At 27.1% G+C, this 17,481-nt stretch overlaps 4 protein-coding genes across 4 annotated transcripts; 1 reads left to right on the top strand and 3 right to left on the bottom strand.

Moving 5' to 3' along the window:
- Positions 1-4,496: 4,496 nt before the first annotated feature.
- OCT59_017063 (uncharacterized protein) lies at positions 4,497-4,862 on the bottom strand (the record flags this gene model as incomplete). Its single annotated transcript, XM_025325675.1, has 1 exon — positions 4,497-4,862. The coding sequence occupies one exon, from the start codon at positions 4,860-4,862 to the stop codon at positions 4,497-4,499; it is 366 nt and encodes a 121-aa protein (XP_025180067.1).
- Positions 4,863-9,104: 4,242 nt separating this feature from the next.
- OCT59_017062 (uncharacterized protein) lies at positions 9,105-9,644 on the bottom strand (the record flags this gene model as incomplete). Its single annotated transcript, XM_025331926.2, has 1 exon — positions 9,105-9,644. The coding sequence occupies one exon, from the start codon at positions 9,642-9,644 to the stop codon at positions 9,105-9,107; it is 540 nt and encodes a 179-aa protein (XP_025180066.1).
- A 4,716-nt stretch (positions 9,645-14,360) lies between these two features.
- Positions 14,361-14,963, top strand: OCT59_017061 (uncharacterized protein; the record flags this gene model as incomplete). Its single annotated transcript, XM_025325674.1, has 1 exon — positions 14,361-14,963. One exon carries the CDS (start codon positions 14,361-14,363, stop codon positions 14,961-14,963), a length of 603 nt encoding a protein of 200 aa, XP_025180065.1.
- A 628-nt stretch (positions 14,964-15,591) lies between these two features.
- OCT59_017060 (uncharacterized protein) lies at positions 15,592-17,406 on the bottom strand. Its single transcript, XM_066146112.1, has one exon. It carries the CDS (start codon positions 17,051-17,053, stop codon positions 15,800-15,802), a length of 1,254 nt encoding a protein of 417 aa, XP_066003837.1. The 5' UTR covers positions 17,054-17,406; the 3' UTR covers positions 15,592-15,799.
- Positions 17,407-17,481: the final 75 nt, after the last annotated feature.

Raw genomic sequence — 17,481 nt, 5'->3', positions numbered from 1 at the left:
TATATCCTTGTATACAGGGAATAACTTTTGGCCAAATATCAAATTTTGGCCAAAATTAGAACCAGATACTTTTCAAAAATATCGAAATTTACTGTTAAATAGTATAAATAGTCACGGTACTTTAGAGGGAAACTATTGCAGGGGGGGGGGTTGGTACTGTACGCAACGTTGTACGATGATGAAGTCTTCTAATTTTCCAATTCCAATAAAAATTGTAAAAAAGCTTCTAATGCATATAATAACATAAAAAGACGCATATAATATAAATTTAGAATGTTGAATAGATTAAACTTTAGAAAGTTCAAATCTAATACTTTCATATTAATTAAAGTTATCATTTCCATATTGATCGTTATCCTTACAGTTCTTACAGAAAGCTTAATTATTAAAATGTACACTCTATTGAAAATAGACAATAAACTCACAGTAACCCATGTCTTTGAGAAATGCACGTGAAATTATGGGCTTATTTATGCAATGCAAGTTTGTTTAATGCAAGTTGAAAATTTCATGGCTTCTGTATATATGATAACATTTGATAAAATTCTTTTTCTATCATACGCCACATATCATAATTGATTTTATCTGTTTATCAACCAATTTTACTAAAAAAAAAAGAAAAATTTCGGTAAAATATAGCATTTATTCTTATATGATGATTTTCCTGCTGAAGATCAACACAAAGTAAAGTGAATTCATCTACTAGAATTTCCCGCATCAAACGCATCAAACACATCAAAACGCATCAAATTGCAGAATAATTTACAATGTGAATTGCAGGTATTGCAGGAATTGCAGTATAAAACAAATGTTTAACCAAAAATTGAATGAAGATTCTCATGATAAATAGTTTAAATAGTAGATTCTATCACGAAAATCAGTGGATTTTTAATAATCCATATTTATCATTTCAATAATAATAGAATCCCAAGTTTTATTCTTTTTTAGTTTAAGTCAATAATAGATGACACAATATTTTTTTTAATAAATTGTAGATCCTGACATTTTGTTCTTTAAGATCAAAATAATATTTTATTATAATGTCTTAGAGAATAATACATATGATGGTAAATTATATGGTTCATTGAATATAAACAAAAAAGTCACCGCTTTTCAATAAGCCACTGTAAAAGAAAAAAAATTAAAAATTAAAAAAAATTAAAATTAAAAAAAAAAAATTAATATACAAATAAATTAAATAAATAATGAATTACCTCATCATCTCTGCCAACTTTTTCTTTATGTCCGACAACTTCTTGAAATATTATGGTTTGGTATCGTTCTTGTCGTTCTTGTTTCAATATATATTAACCTATTAACCTACCATCCGTAAAGAAGATAACTGCGGATCCAACACTTGAAGCTTGAAGCTTGAAGCTTATGCTTACTACGCTTAAATATATGCATCAAGCTTCAAGTTTAATATAAAAATGCTGGAAAAGTTTAAGCTATATTTGGGCATCAAACTAACCATATATTGAATTTCATGATTAGTACGATCAACAAATTTATGCTACGATTAAAGCTAGACACATTACACAGGCTTTTCGGCGTTCTTATCTCCAAGCTAATGACGATCAAATAATTACACTGTAACATCACGGGTAAACATTGATATCACGAGAAATGCAATTTATTTGTTGATTTTGCACGTAATGACAAATTCGACAAATTTCTAGCCAATCATATATTACTCTTTATGAAGTTACTATAAATTTTATTAAACACTATCAGATATATAAAAACTTTCATTTATGGAAAATCTTTGTGAACTTATAAAAAAGAAACCAACCTATACGCTATAATACAAAATCTAAAACGTTAAACATTAAAATTTAAGCATGAAGTTCTATGATTAACAAAAAGAAACATAATCAGTATTATTATAAAAAACACATATAGTTTAAAAGCTTTGCAAATACTGTATTTAATTAAATAAATTTTAGTTTATTTTTAAATTTTACTGTAAAATATCATACTTATAAAAGGCACATTGTTAGTAATATTGAAGCAATTAAAAATTAATACATAAAAACTTTTTTATTTTTAAAGGTCATAAAATATTTTAATAACAACACACTTTGTTTATACAGGAAATTTACTGCAAAAAAAAAAACGCGAAAAGATGATAAGTAAAAGAGAACTTGTATGGACACGTGATTTGTAATGAAATCTATCATAGACCTTCTTCCTATAAAAATAAAATTTTAAAGTAACAATTACGTGATAATGATAAAAAAAGTTTATCGAGTAATGACTTCTTAATCTAGTGCACAAAAAAAAAATTTTTTTTTTTTAATACTTTACAGAACCTGAAAATATGTTTGAAACATATCAGATATGGTGTATTTCCGTTAACTCTCTTATAACTCGATGTTTATGATGATATATCAAACATATGTTAGAAATCCAGGATAAAAATATGTTAACGATATCTATCGATTATATATTAAAAATATAATTTTGAAAATATTATTTTATATAATAATCATGTATCGAAAATATGTATAAAATATATTTATTATATTATTATAAACTGTTACATTTAAGAAAATACTATAATCATAAATTTGTTATCTATCAAAAATAAAAATGATTGTGATTCAAGCGCATGATTATAATTTATTAAATTTTGGAATGATGAGGCAATGCATATATATAATCATGTATTTTTTTCCTAAAAAAAATTTCCTAGTTTAGTAAAATTCCTATATTTTCGGCAAAAAATTTGACTGGTCTTTTAAAAAAGGCCGCAGCGGTCATCACGTGAAATTTTTGATTGGATATGGGTTCTTTAGTTCTTTTTAGGAGTATGGATAGATTGTCGGTAGAGAATAGGTAAATAAATGTAAACGAGAATTTCTTGTTCTAGGAAATACCAAAGGGTTTTTAATGGAATCTAGAATGGATTTTATGGATTATAAACGCTCTTTGGATTGGAGGAATTTTTTGGAATTTGGATTTGGGAGAGAGGTATTAGGACGCGTGGACGGATGAGGATTCACTGTTCAAGGTCGATTAAGCTTTCAAGGAGATTCAGATTTTGGAAGGCTTCTTCCCCTCGATTTTTTTGGACTATTGGATTTCTGTATAATGTTCAGAACTGCTATTTTTGTTATGACCAGGCGCAGAATTATTTCCGGTTACGAACCCGATTTCCTAAAAAAAGAAAAAATTAAATAAAATCGTTTTTTACTGTAAAGTTTCGAATTATTTTTCGAAACTTATCTGGATTTTCGAAGCTGATTTCCTACGAAAAAGGAAACTAAAAAAATTTTTTTTAAAAGCTTTGAATTCATTTTTTCAATATTTGGGATTTCCGGTTTCCAAGTTGAAGCCGATTTCCTAAAAAAGAAAAAAAAGGTTAGAAATGATTTCTTTTAATAGTTTAAAATTCATTCTTTTAAACTTACCGTTATTTGGGATAAAAAAATTTTTTTATAAAATCATAACTTAGAAATCCAGCGTTCATTTTGGAGCTGGTTTCTCTACAAAGGTGGATTAAGTAAAATATACTCAGCTGAATGGTCTGTTCCTTTTTTTTTTCAAAAAAAAGATAAATTATTTCAATATTCGGTATAAAAATCCTTTTTCTTTCTATGCTTTTGTTCAAAAGAAAAGTAAATTTTATAAGATAAAAAAAATTAAGAATTTCCGGTTAAAAGAAAAAGTTTTTTTTTAAAAAAAAATTTCGGTCATTGGCACATTAAAAAAGGATAAAAATTAGTAATAATAAAAAAAGAAAAATCGAATCGTTTATTAAACGTTTCTTTAATTATTAAGAAATTTATAGAGGGAAGAATTAGGGAAGAGAAAGAATGAGAGATAAGGAAAGGCATAGGACGAAGGACAGGGAAAGTACGAAGGAAAGGAGAAAAGTTTCGAAAAAGTTTAAAATTCTAAAAGGAGGGAAATTTTCGATAGTTTAAAATTTGAAGTTTAATATTATTCACGTGATATACGTAATGACTAATTTAATATAAATAGCGAAAGGTTTCAAAATAAACTCTAAATACTATAAAGCATTGCAAAATGCACATAACCATGATATATATTTTATTAGTTGTATTTTAGTATATAATAGAAATATTCCAAAAATATGTTATTTATGTTATATTAGAAATATCATAAAGCTATTCTGTCTATATGACAAAAATATTACATAAATTAAAATATGTTAAATATATAAATGCCATCTATCTGTGATATGTTTACAGCAACGTATATTTAGAATTGAATTATGGGTAGTTAAATATGAATTTCACTTTGATGAGATATAAATGACGCAAGTGGCAATCTTTATTCACTTATTTGTTACTGACCATAAACAAAGATTTAAATTATAATTTATAAAGCTGGCGTCATGTTGTTGTTGATAGTAGAAAATATATTCATTTTCTTTAGATTGAACGTTATTTTCTTTTAACAATTTGTTTAATAAATAATTAACGGTATCATAACAGATTTCTTTGCAATTAACATAATAATGACAAAATTCATTTAGAGGTCGATAGAAAAAGTGTAGTTTTAAGTGTAGTTTGTAATGTTTGTTGAGGCAACGTTTGCATATTATCATATTGAGGATGAATATCCTGAACCATAGTAGTTACGTGAAATGCGTTTGCATTTTGTCGTGGAGAAGTGATAAGGGCGTTGTTATCTTGAGAATTAGAATAAATAGTAGTAAATGAAAATGAAGGCGGAATGTTTTCCGAGTTAGTAGATACTTGAATTTGATTTATATCAGACGAGGTAAATGAAAGTGAAAGGTTCTCTGAGCTAGAAACTTGAGTTTGATTCATATTAGATGATGTAAATGAAGATGGAAAGTTCTTTGAGTTAGAAACTTGATCTTGATTCATATTTGACTTAGTAATGAATATAAATTATTAAATAAATAAAATTAAAATTAAAATAAAATTAAGAGGTTAAGTTTATTTGTATTTTAAAAAAATTATTAGCTGTTAGGGTTATTAAATTTGAACATAAATCTACGTTAATTAGAGTTTGTTTTAGTATTTAACAATAGAATGATTTTTATTTATTTTTTTCTCGAGATACAATGATAAGTAAAAAAAAAATCATTGACGAACAAGGAAATAAAATCTTCGTCGAAAAACATCATCCCTTTATATCTAATTCTGGGAATATTATATAATTCCGTAAAATTCCATGAAATCATCATGTTGAAGATCAAACTTGCTGAAGATCAGAAGAAATTATTATGTACTGCCTATAAAACCTAAATTACTAACCATTTTAACAGTTTGACCAGTCACGTCAAATAAAACACGGCACACTAAACTAAATAAAGACGATCAATATTTATTCAAAAGCGTTAAAAAGGCTTGAGAAGGTGTTATAATTAAACAAAGGGCTCCCTGTAAAAATTTCATCCGAAAAACTCCGTGAATATGATACATTTACGGAATAACATAAAAAGAAACATGGAATAAATTTTTTAGGGGGTTGTTGTGAAAAAATGTTGTTTTATAAATTGTCTTTCCAAAAGGTTGCAAAATAAAATGTCATCGCCGAAATAATCATTAATAATTGTGGAATCGATTGGTTATAGTGGAGCAAGTATAAATATGGGCTAACCCGATGTTAAATTTAAAATCATATCATCAATCATCATGTGATCTAAGCCTATTTGGTTTTGAAGAATCCGGCAATTCTAATAAGAAAAAATTTCTAGTCGATTCGAATTTACAGAGAATTATTCACGTGAGTGGACAAATTTTTCATAGTGCTTGGAAATATATTGTCCGCTTCGCTCCGGACGGTAATAATGATAAAACAATTTCGCGCTTATATATATAGTGAAGATTAACTGAAAATTAATATTTTAGCAAAATAAATAATATTAAATTAAATCATTTAGTATCTTATTGATTGCATTTAAACCTATACAATATTTGTTTATAATAAAATAAAATTGAAGTATTGAACGGAACTGATCAACTAAATCACTCAAGTCGGACAGTTCAGTTCACAGAACCAAACAGAGCTCTCAGTAATGGAACTTTAGAGTTTTAATTCTTTTTAAGCTGATAAACATCTACTTCACCCTAAATAACATAATTTTAATTATACAAAGATACGATTATGATTTTACGTGATATTCGGCGTTTTTTCCAATAGTAGAATTTTTAAATCTTCTTTTCATAAATTAGGTGAGATTGGATACAGCATAATAAACTATTTGTTGATGGTGTAGTGCCAAACTGCCAATGATATAAAAGTAGTAGGCAAGTGACGCCAATATCGATCACCATTTGTATAATTTTATTTTTATTTTTATTTTTATAATATAGACAGGAACCGGAAAAAACAAACAATAGAAAGCGGCAGGTAATACAAATACAAGATTAGACTAAAAATCGTGAGTAATTTCTATCCCCGCGCACTGGATTGGAGTCGTCCCTCCTATTATTCAACCTTGAACCCTAGGCATGACCGAGTATCCCGCTAACTCCATAAAAATAAAAATTAAACGAAGTGATAAAGTAATCTAAATTATAATGTGATGAAAATAAAGAAAAATAGGAAAAATATATATAATGTTCTCTATTATCTAAACAATTCGAAAAATGACTATTCCGCATGCAAATATCTTGACGTTATGAGGATGATTCCTGAAATGATCGTCCGTTTTTTGACATTGATTCGTAATCTGTCATCGAAGTGATGATTCGCATCATAATGTTTAGTGAAAGTCCTATTCGGTGAAGACGAAGGACGTGGGCGAGAGACGCCCGTTGTTATGACGGTTTGGTTGGTACGGTTTTTAGTCCGTTGGTAGCGTTTTTTCTTGTAACGTTTCTTTTTCGAAGTGGTGATACCTTCCGCTAGTTCCCATTTTTTCATGGCGTCGGTGTGCTTAAGCCATATGGCAGAATATAATTTGGTTAGTAGTTGTAACATAAATTCTAAAGTTAATTTTTTTGTGATGTTGAATCGATTGGTATACTTAATTAAGTCCACGAGGAGCTGTGGTACGAAATTATGTAATAGTAAGTAGGCTGGGTGTGATTTGTCTGTGATAAGTCTGAAGAGAGGAGAGCTATTCAGGTCTTGGTCTAGCCGTTGTAATGCCGTAATATACCTAGTAAATTTATTAATTATGAGGCGCAGTATTATATTTAGAATTAGTGTATAAAAATTTTAGTATTTTAAAATTATATGACGTTATAAATGTAACATCCGAGATGACGTTAAACTAAAAAGATTGTTAAGTCAAGTGATTAGGATACCAGCTGATTAATTTGTAGATCATGACGAAATTTATATTTGTGATAATTCTGGAAAGATCAACAATATTGTCAATCAAATATTCTAATTAGTAAAAAATAATTTGACTTTGATACGAATTTTGAGAATTATTTTGAATTTTAGGATAAATATTTAACCGTTATTTAGTATTATTAAACCAAGCATATTATCGTATTCATTTATATTATTAATAAAAGTATTATTTTGTTAAGCCTAAGGTGGCAACGTGATTTATCACGGGCTTAGGTCTTACACCGTCTAGGAAGTAAGTATGTCATACGACGTTGACCAGCGTGAAGAGAAATTTTTGTATATAGGTTCGCTTTGGAATCTTTGATGATACGATTGATTTCTAGTAAAACAGAAAAATAGAAACCTAAATGTGAATTAGTGTCATCTTCCGCTTTGCAAATTGGACATTTGATAGGTGTCTGAATATTTAAATAAAATGAGATAATGTGAAGATAAAATATCGCAGTAAGGCAATATATGATTTAAGCATTTTAATTTAAATGCGTCTTTCTTTCTTGGACTTCTCCGAACTGCATACGTCCGTAGTTTCGTTATGATGAATCCAAGTGACGGGCCAATTGATGTCTTGTGGTTTGAGAATGTTTCTTGTAACTTGGTATTAGTGGAGAAGGAGTCAAAAGTTTGTGTATCTGTGATGGTTTTACTGAATTTTCTAATATCCCTATCAATAGTACCGATGGAATCCCAAAAGGGTGACATTAAACGTCCGGTACAATTTCGGATTAATATATTGGAATTTGGATAGGACCAGCTTCACCACCTTCGTAATTATTAGTAGTAGTCGTATCTTGGGAGTTAAAAGTTGCAACAGCATTTTTACGAGCTTGTCTACGTTTCTCATTTTTACGTTTATTTGGTCTATATACGTAATCTGGATAAGTTTGCATATGTTCAAGGTCATAACATATAGCGCAGTAATAACTTATGATCCATCACATGACGATCAAGTAAGAAGATGAACATGAAACTCGGATTACCATGTTAATAATGTGAACCAATGGTTATAACGATGTAATTCCAAGAGTTAGTATTAGTAATACATTAGAAGTTAATAACCCTAAAATAAGTACCCTTAAATTAGTTATATAAGGAGGAACTTTTGGAAGAGTTTCCCTATAAAAATTTTTGAGAAAAATGATCACGTGTCTGAATTTCTTCAGAATAAAAACTATCATTTATCGGAGTTTTTACTAGAATTTTTTTTTATAAGGTTTTTTGTTTTTCAAGGGGGAATATTAACCCAAAACTCGTGTCTTATTTTTAATCAAATTCTCTTGTATTATCAAATTATCTGATACTCACTCACTTGTCGGGAGAGAAGGTGGCAGCTTCTTTCGCATGGAAATATGGTTTCAAATTTCGAGTCAGTAACAAACTTATCGTTCGTCTCGTTCGATTATGTTATTAACTAAATTTTAACTTTATTCAAACTTGTAATTCAACTTGTAATATTAATTTGACCAGTGATTATTAAAGCTTTAATAAAAAAAATGAATTTTATATATATTTATAAATAGAAATACAATACATCTAAATAACATCCATGAAAAAAAAAAGAATTTTCTTTGATCGCCTTCATGATATACCAACTAACAAATAATAAAAATGAAATGTCGCCAAGCGCATGATTGACAAATTGTTATATACCGGCCAATGATGAATTTCTAAGTTCATGGCGCAGCCGTGAAAACCGCAATGACTCCGTGAAATAACTTATTTATTATATACTACCAAAATTATAAACTTATTTATAAAATATGAATCGAAATTCTTAATTTTAAATAAAATAATTTATCTTAGTTCAATATATATTGACTTAAATATTGCTTTAAAAAATATTCAAGGTTTATTTTTTGGTCAAAAGTAAATGCTAAATACTCTTGGTTCAAATACTGTTGAAGTTCAATTCCAAGAAAATTTTTATTTAAAAAATTATCAATTAAAGAAGGAGAAACAATTTCGCATGATACTTGATAAAATCGATTATCATATTGTTGTTGGTAATAAAAAATATATTCATTTTCGTTGAATTGAATGTTACGTTCTTTTAAAAATTTGTTTAGTAAATGTGTAACAGTATCATAACAAATTTCTTTACAATTAACATAATAATGACAAAAATCATTTGGTGGTCGATAGAAAAAGTCATTAGGGTGAGTAAAGATTTGTGCAAGTGTAATTTGAGAAGTTTGTTGAGGTGGTTGATAGTTCAGTGCTGTTTGCGTTTGTGAGTCTGTAAGGGTGTTATCATCTCGAGAATTCGAATGGATAGTAATTAATGGAGGCGACAAGTTCGTCGAGTCAGAAACTTGAATTTGTGAATTAGTTTGATTCATATTGGATGTGAATGTGAATCTCAATTTTTTTTCGAAAAAAACTTATCTAAAACGGGTACTATTTATAATGTATTTTTTTTTTTTACATGGTTACACAATATACAATATCATAATATATTTATATAATATAAATATTTTACAATACCTTGTGACTATATAGAGGTCTGACTGTATGTATATTCATATATATACATAATAATAATAATAATAATATATATTACAATAGTATAAGTATAACCACACATTGTGATATAAAAAACCTTCGTGACTATATAGAGGTCGTACTGCTGTCAATAATATATATATATATATACATAAATATTTTACATAATGCTTTATTACATGATTGTTTTGCATTACTGTATTAACACTACAGGCCGCGGACAATTAAGGGAAATCCGATGATCGACTTCAGAAGAGCTTGCACGTTATTTTACAAATGATTTTCCGTATGAAATTGCAAAAAAACTTCATTAAATTTTTTTATAAAATAAAAACTTCTACAATAAGATAAATTTATAACAGCAAAAGAAAGTATTAAGACAGAAAAGAGTGAGCGAAAAAATCAAAATCTCTTTATAAATATATGAAAAGTCTTTTATCCAGTCAATTGTCAAACTAACTTGTCTTTATAATGATATGTTACGGTTCCGATTTCTTCTTGATACAGTATTCCATTCAAGTCAAATATACAGTAATTTTGAATAACTATTTTTTAATATAGTAGTAGCTGCAAAAATATCGATCTGATATGTTTAGAGTACAATTTATCAAGAAAGCTTTTTCATACAATATCACACTAATATAAAGTTACAGGAAATATTTTTTACTACAGAGAATGTAGTTCTATAGTGTTTTTTTTTAAAAAAGAAGCGAGATATTATACTATTCTATGTATCATTTCGAATATTTAATATTACCTTAATTTTTGATAACTACCATTTGTGATCTAGATAAAAAAAAGCTGTATTTTCTATACACCATTTTTCTAACGACTATTTTTTTACATCGCAGCATCATGTGATAGAACTTTCGAGAATGAAAATGTTACAATTACATAATATTTGAGTAACATAATTGATCTGATTAATTTATATATTTGTAATGATATATTTATCATAAATATCTCTTTTTAATCTTTACAGCTTTGAAGAAGAAAAATAATTATAAATATGAATATTGATAATATATCCGATGTTGAAGACTTTCCAATTGAATTGGTAAATCCTGAATTTGAATAGGTTTATATAATTATTATGACTTTATGAGTCAATTTTATTATTATAGAGCTGAATATTATTAAAGAAATAGAAATTTACAAGCTTATCTTCAAAGAGTATAATTGATATATTTATATTTTTTAACATAAAGTATTTTACTAAAAAACAAAACATTTACGAAAATTCAAAATTGTACGAAAATTCAAAGTCGTACGAAAATGTTTAAAGCATTCGTACGTACTAGTATAAAAAAATTTATCTGTTAGAAACGTACGTACAAACAAAAAAGATTAACGTCCGTCCGAATTTGGAGTATATATAATATTAGTATAGTACGATTTTGTAAGTTAGTATGTTTGTGGAATTTTACTTTGTATGTATGATTTTTTATGGTACATATAGGACCCAGAAATATATATATAGAGGTCAGGTGGCGAAAAATTTTTTTACTATGAGCTGTACGCAGAGACTTTTTATATGAGTAGTACGCATAATTGACACCTGATATTGAAAATCCTGCAAAAATACGCAAATAAAATTTCAGACATTAAGTTATTAATTATTTTATCATGGCTTCTATATTATTTATAAAACAAAATACTATGAAAAAATAGAATTTACCATTTTTTTAATAATATTTTTCTAAAATTTCACTTTTTAACCCTTAGAAATTTCTTTCAATTTATACTAAATATTACAATGCGGTTAGTACGTACAGTAAATATATTATATATATAAGATTAGCCAAAAAATACGCAAACTAATTTTTTACATATAAAAATTTTGATGCAATCTTGATGACCTAACTATAGATGAAAAATTCTAAAATTGTACGCAAATCAAAACTTTACTCCGTCTAATTCCAGGCGACGCATCTGTGTACCCTACCCCTGTATATATATTTCTGGGTCCTGTACATATACAGTGACACCTCTCTAAGTGCACCCCCCTTGGGACCATAGTAAAAAAATAGTAGAATGTGCACTTAGAGAGGGTGTGCATTTATAGAGAGTAAAATATTAAGAGCTCTTATAAGTTGGGATCAGGTCCACCGTGCACTTAAAGAGAATTTATATAGTGCGTGCACTTATAGAGGGTGCACTTATAGAGGTGTCACTGTATACTTATCACAATATATAATAATATGTATGTATTGATAGTATGATTTAAATTTTTTTATTACGTACAAACGAGTGAAACAACACATAATTATGTTTATTTAAATTTTTATTTTCATATTTTAAAGAAGGAGCAAAAGTGTATGACGAGGCTGGTAAAAAGTATGATTATATACGTATGTGTGATTTTTTTTTCACTACATAACGTGATACGTACAATTTTTCTATATTTAACAATCGAAGTGGTACGTACGATTTAAAATCATACGTACTAACAAAAATACAATATACATACTATTTTACATCAGATACACCGCCGAATGTGTATTACCGTACAGTACTACTTTACTTAATACCTGCTTCTCCCTATTGAATAATCAGATTTTTGATTGGGTTTTGGCCTTTTGGTCGCAACTTGATTAGTGGCCCGATTTTACCGAAAAGGTGGAAATTTTTGATCACAACAAACGTTATTGTTGGAAAATTTTGAGATCAGTGATCCGTAAAAGTACAAACTTAATTACATCTATGATGTGAATTAACTTATGGTTACGTTATATACCATTACATCTATATATTTTAATTAGTAGTAGATTGCAAACTCATGCTCTTTTAAGGGTTATGAATTAATTATGTCTATGACGTGACTAACTAAGAGTTATGTCATGGTTTTGTTTTTTGTTATAAGCTCACAAAGATTTCTATATATTAATAAAAGTGAAAGTTTTATACACACTAGATAGTGTTAATAAAATATTTAATAAAGTATATTATTATAAAAAACACACATAGTATAAACTTTGCAAATATTGTATTTAACTTAATAAAATTTTATTTAGTTTATCCAAAGTTTTTAAATTTTTATTGTAAAAGTATCTTTAGCAAACATATTGTTGGTAATATTGAAACAATTAAAAAATAACAAATAAAAGCTTCTCTATTTTTTTAAAAAAAAGGGCCATAAAAATATTTTAATAACAATGCACTTTTTTGTTTTATATGTGAAATTTACCACAAACAAAAAAAACGTGAAAAGATGGAAAGCGTTTATGAACACGTGATTTGTAATAAAATCCAAGTTTTCTTATCCTAGGCCTTCCTATAAAAATAAAATTTTACTCACTACATGATAAATACTGTTATGTTCTATGGTTCTAGGATATCCGCTGGGTCTATTTAAGGATTCTTCCAAAAAACGGCACTTAAATAATATGTATACACTTGTTGTACATGAAATGATTGATCCTGCTTTATAAAAATTTCGGCAATGTGGCTTGACTGGTCAGATTTATTTTATACGACATTTTATCTTTCTCAAAAGTTAAAAGCGATGATTTTATTTATTTTATAAAATTTATTGTTGATTTATTTTAGCAAATAAACTGAATAAACTATTTTAAAATTTGACATATGTTATTTAATAATTGTTCAAAACTTTGATAGCTCACCTTTACACTCCTAAGTAATATATTTAAAAAAATATGTTTTAATTTTCAAATCAAAATAAAAAAATAGAAGAGAATAAATTATAATAAAAAAAGAATAATACACATTTCTAGACGAAATTACAGAAACTTTATTTTTATTTTCAGAGTATGCAAATTGTTTATCATCATATTATAATTAAATGATACATATAATTCGAATCTCAATGGATATTCGAACTTCAAATGGACATTCGAATCTATATTATTCAAATATTATTAATAAGACTTTTTTTACTTTTGTATTATTATTATTTTTTTTATTATAAAATAAAAGTGTTTGTGCTGATCGTTTTAACGTGAGAATTTTTCAACAATTGACATCACGTGACTGGCTATCACAAGACAAATTTCGAATCTAAATTCGAACATTCTACATTCTATCAATCTCTCTTCGAAATAAAAAAAAAAACATTGCTATTTAATATAATTTATAATGAATTGATACTTTTTTTACATGTATTATTATTTTTTTTATTATAAAATAAAAGTGTTTGTACTGATCGTTTTAACGTGTTAATTTTTCAACAATTGACATCACGTGACTGGATATCACAAGACAAATTTCGAATCTAAATTCGAACATTCTATTACCGTAATCTCTTCGATAAAAAAAAACATCTATTAATCGTGCGATTTAATATAATTTATAATAACGCGGCTTAATTGAAAAGTTTATACTATACTAAAAATAACTTTGATTGTTTCACATACATTTGAATATGAATTTTTAAATATAAACCATTTAAAAATTCCTTTCTTCTCAAAATCTTTCTTCCTTTATTTCAAAAATTCTTTTTGCTACTTACGATCTGCAAATATTATTACCAATTAAGGAAACCTTAGTTACTGCGGACTATTATCAATAAATTTAAATATTCTTGTCATCGCAATATGAATTCCCAAGTCCAAATTCCTAATTCAGAAAACAATCAGCCTTCTCTTATTTCCATTCCTTATAACTCACAAGATAATGACGTTCCATCTCATGAAAGGCAAGAAAGTTTGACTGCTTCGAGCGACGTAACCTATGTAGCGCAGTCTCCTAATACAATTCCTAGCTTTCAATTTCAACCGACAGACAACAACGCAAATGAACAAACTAATTCTTCCTCAAATCTTCAAATTCATTCTACTATCTTTTTCTTTCGACCACCAAATGATTTATATCATTATTATGTTGTTTGCAAGGAAGTCTCAAACGACACTGTAGCTTACTTATTAAATAAATCATTAAAAGAACGTAACATTCAATTCAATGAAAATGGATATACTTTCTATTATCAGCAACAATGTAATAACCAACTTTATCAAGTATCATGTGAAATTGTTTCTCCTCTCGAAATTAATAAATGTTTGAGTAAAAAGTTTCTCGGTGTTGAACTTCAACAAAATATGGAACATGAGTATTTAGCGTTAACTTTCGGTCAAAAAGACCATCTCGAACGTCATTTAATGAAATATTTAAGTCAATACGTATTGGAAATTAAAAATTAAGATTAAGAACTTAACATTTTTATCCTTTTTAAGTTTAGTGTTATTTATTTATTTATTTGTAATTTTTTTTTTTTAAAAAAAACTAAATGTATCCGTTTTTAAAAATAAAGAAAAAAAATTTAGCCAATAATCTATCAAAAATTTTATTAACCTTTTTTAATCTAATGCTTTCCAATATATACCGTTACTATGCCGTCTTTTAAGGATATTTTTCAAAAAATTAAGTATTCTTTATTTAAGTATTTTACCTTTCCTGATTGAAAATGGCTTTTTTTTCATGCTCTTTACTCGGAAATATCTTCATAAAGAAAATTCAACAAAAGTGAAGGATAAGTTAATAGATGCTTTTTTTCTATTTTTTTTTTTTCAGAAAATTATCATCTAACGTGGAAAAAATTAGCGTAGCTGTTTTAACGTCAATTGATGTATTAGTAACATAAGTAACATTGGTTACACAAACATTCTGTATTTGAAACGGGGCAAAGAGTCCTTTGGGCTTGTTATACATATATAATATATACATATATAAAATAACACGATGAGTTGATGACTCCGATCGCCAATTGGGATTCCTAACCTCGCCCTTTTATTTGTAACTGAACTTTTAATTTTATATAATCCATCAATCTTAATATAAATAAATGAAAAAATAAATATTTTATTAGTATTATTATTATTATTTTATTCGTTTACTTTCTTTTTGTACATGATAAAAGTTTCAAAGATATACATATTTATTCTAAAACTAAACTGAGAAAGTTCTCGTTCAAAAAAAAAACTAAATGTTTACAATTTTTTTTTTAAGAATTATAATAAAAAAAAAAAAGAAAAGTCTTCTAATAACTTTGAATAAATTCGCCATAAATGTTTCTTTGGGTACCGTTTATGAAAGCATCATAAGCAGTATTTATTACACCCATCCAACAAGTAGGTATTAATTCTCTAGCCCAATTATTATGCCAATGATAGGCATAAGCACCCCTGAAAAAATCATCAGCTTTTCTCAAATCCAAAGGAGAGTAATCATTTAAATTATCAATGTTAGGAAATTCACCCGGAATAAATTTAGGATCCCAAACATCATCCATACCTCTAAGATTAGGTCTTAAATTATTATTTTGTCTGTGATCATTCTTTAACCAAAGAGGATCAAATAAAGGTACGGAAAACATAAAAAGATGTGAATTATAAATAGATTTTGTGGTAGCGGTATCCAAGGAAACACTTGTATTTGCTAATAAATAATTTTTGATTTCAAAAGGATGAAAATTCATCTTGTTTAACATTGCTTGTGAAATAATTTTCCTACTAGTGGTTCCGTTTGCACGAAGTCTTAATACGGCGGTGTTATATTCTGATTTAAAACTCCACTTATATGAAAAATCTATACCCGAATGATATAATGGACGCATATCACGTAAGAACAGTACGTCACCATCCATATACATTCCACCATATCTATTTAATACAACGAACCTAACCAAATCACTAAATGATACCGAACTATGACGAGACATGATATTCTCCCAACCTTTGTATAATGGATCTGAATCCAATTGTTCTTTTGTATCCCATTTTTTGAATTCTATATTTTTTGGTGAAAATTTTTCATATATTTTTCCCGCAAAAGGATTTAAATCGATATCAGTGTCAGAATCTTGTAACCAGACGTATAATTTTGAACATTCTAAAGGTTGCGTATAAAGAAAACTTTTCATTTGTAAAGTTAACTTGTCGGTTATCATACCACGCCAAAATACATGAAATAACATTGGAGGTTCATTTTCGTTACATTGTGGAATTGGGGATGGAGGTTCTATAATATAGTCATCTTCTTTTTTATCAAGATACTCTAAACAATTCTCCACTAAACTAAATTTCATGTCACAACGTTTCATAACTCGGTCAGCATCAAGAATGCCATTAGGTCTTTTTCGAATAAATAAGCCAGGTGGTGGCACGGTAAATTGATCATTTGACGGAGGAGAATCAGAGAAAATTGTATACAAGAAATCGAACACAATAATAAGAACTATTACAGTTATAAAGTATTTATTTCTTATTATATTTGTTAAATTATTTTGACCCATTATATAAATTAAATATTATTAATATCGTAAAAAGTGGAGAAAAAAATTTTTTTTTTTTTTATTATTATTTTGGAGAGAGGGATAAAGAGAAAGAAGAAAGAAATCTGAATGACTAAAAAAAACCTTTTAAAAGAACCCACTAACTAATATAGTAATTGTTTGTAACAGATATGTACGCTATTTGTATAATAAACTTTAGCCCCTTAAATAAATCTTTATCAATTTATAATAAATTATGATATAATATATGTTAATAAGTAGGATATTGAATATCAATAAATTTTATTTAAGCTCTTGATTTTTTTGATGAAATGTAGTTAAGGAAACAAAAAAAAGATTTTTTTTTTCTTTTTTCATTTTTTTTCCGGAATATTTTATTATATATTATTATAATTTTTTTCGGGTTTCTCTTCCGAAAACTAACCAAA

This window comes from Rhizophagus irregularis, chromosome 25 (assembly GCF_026210795.1).
Source record: "Rhizophagus irregularis chromosome 25, complete sequence".
NCBI classification, from domain to species: Eukaryota; Fungi; Glomeromycota; class Glomeromycetes; order Glomerales; family Glomeraceae; genus Rhizophagus; species Rhizophagus irregularis.
The sequence above is the reverse complement of the archived record's forward strand: the minus strand, read 5'-3'. Positions and strand labels throughout refer to the sequence as shown.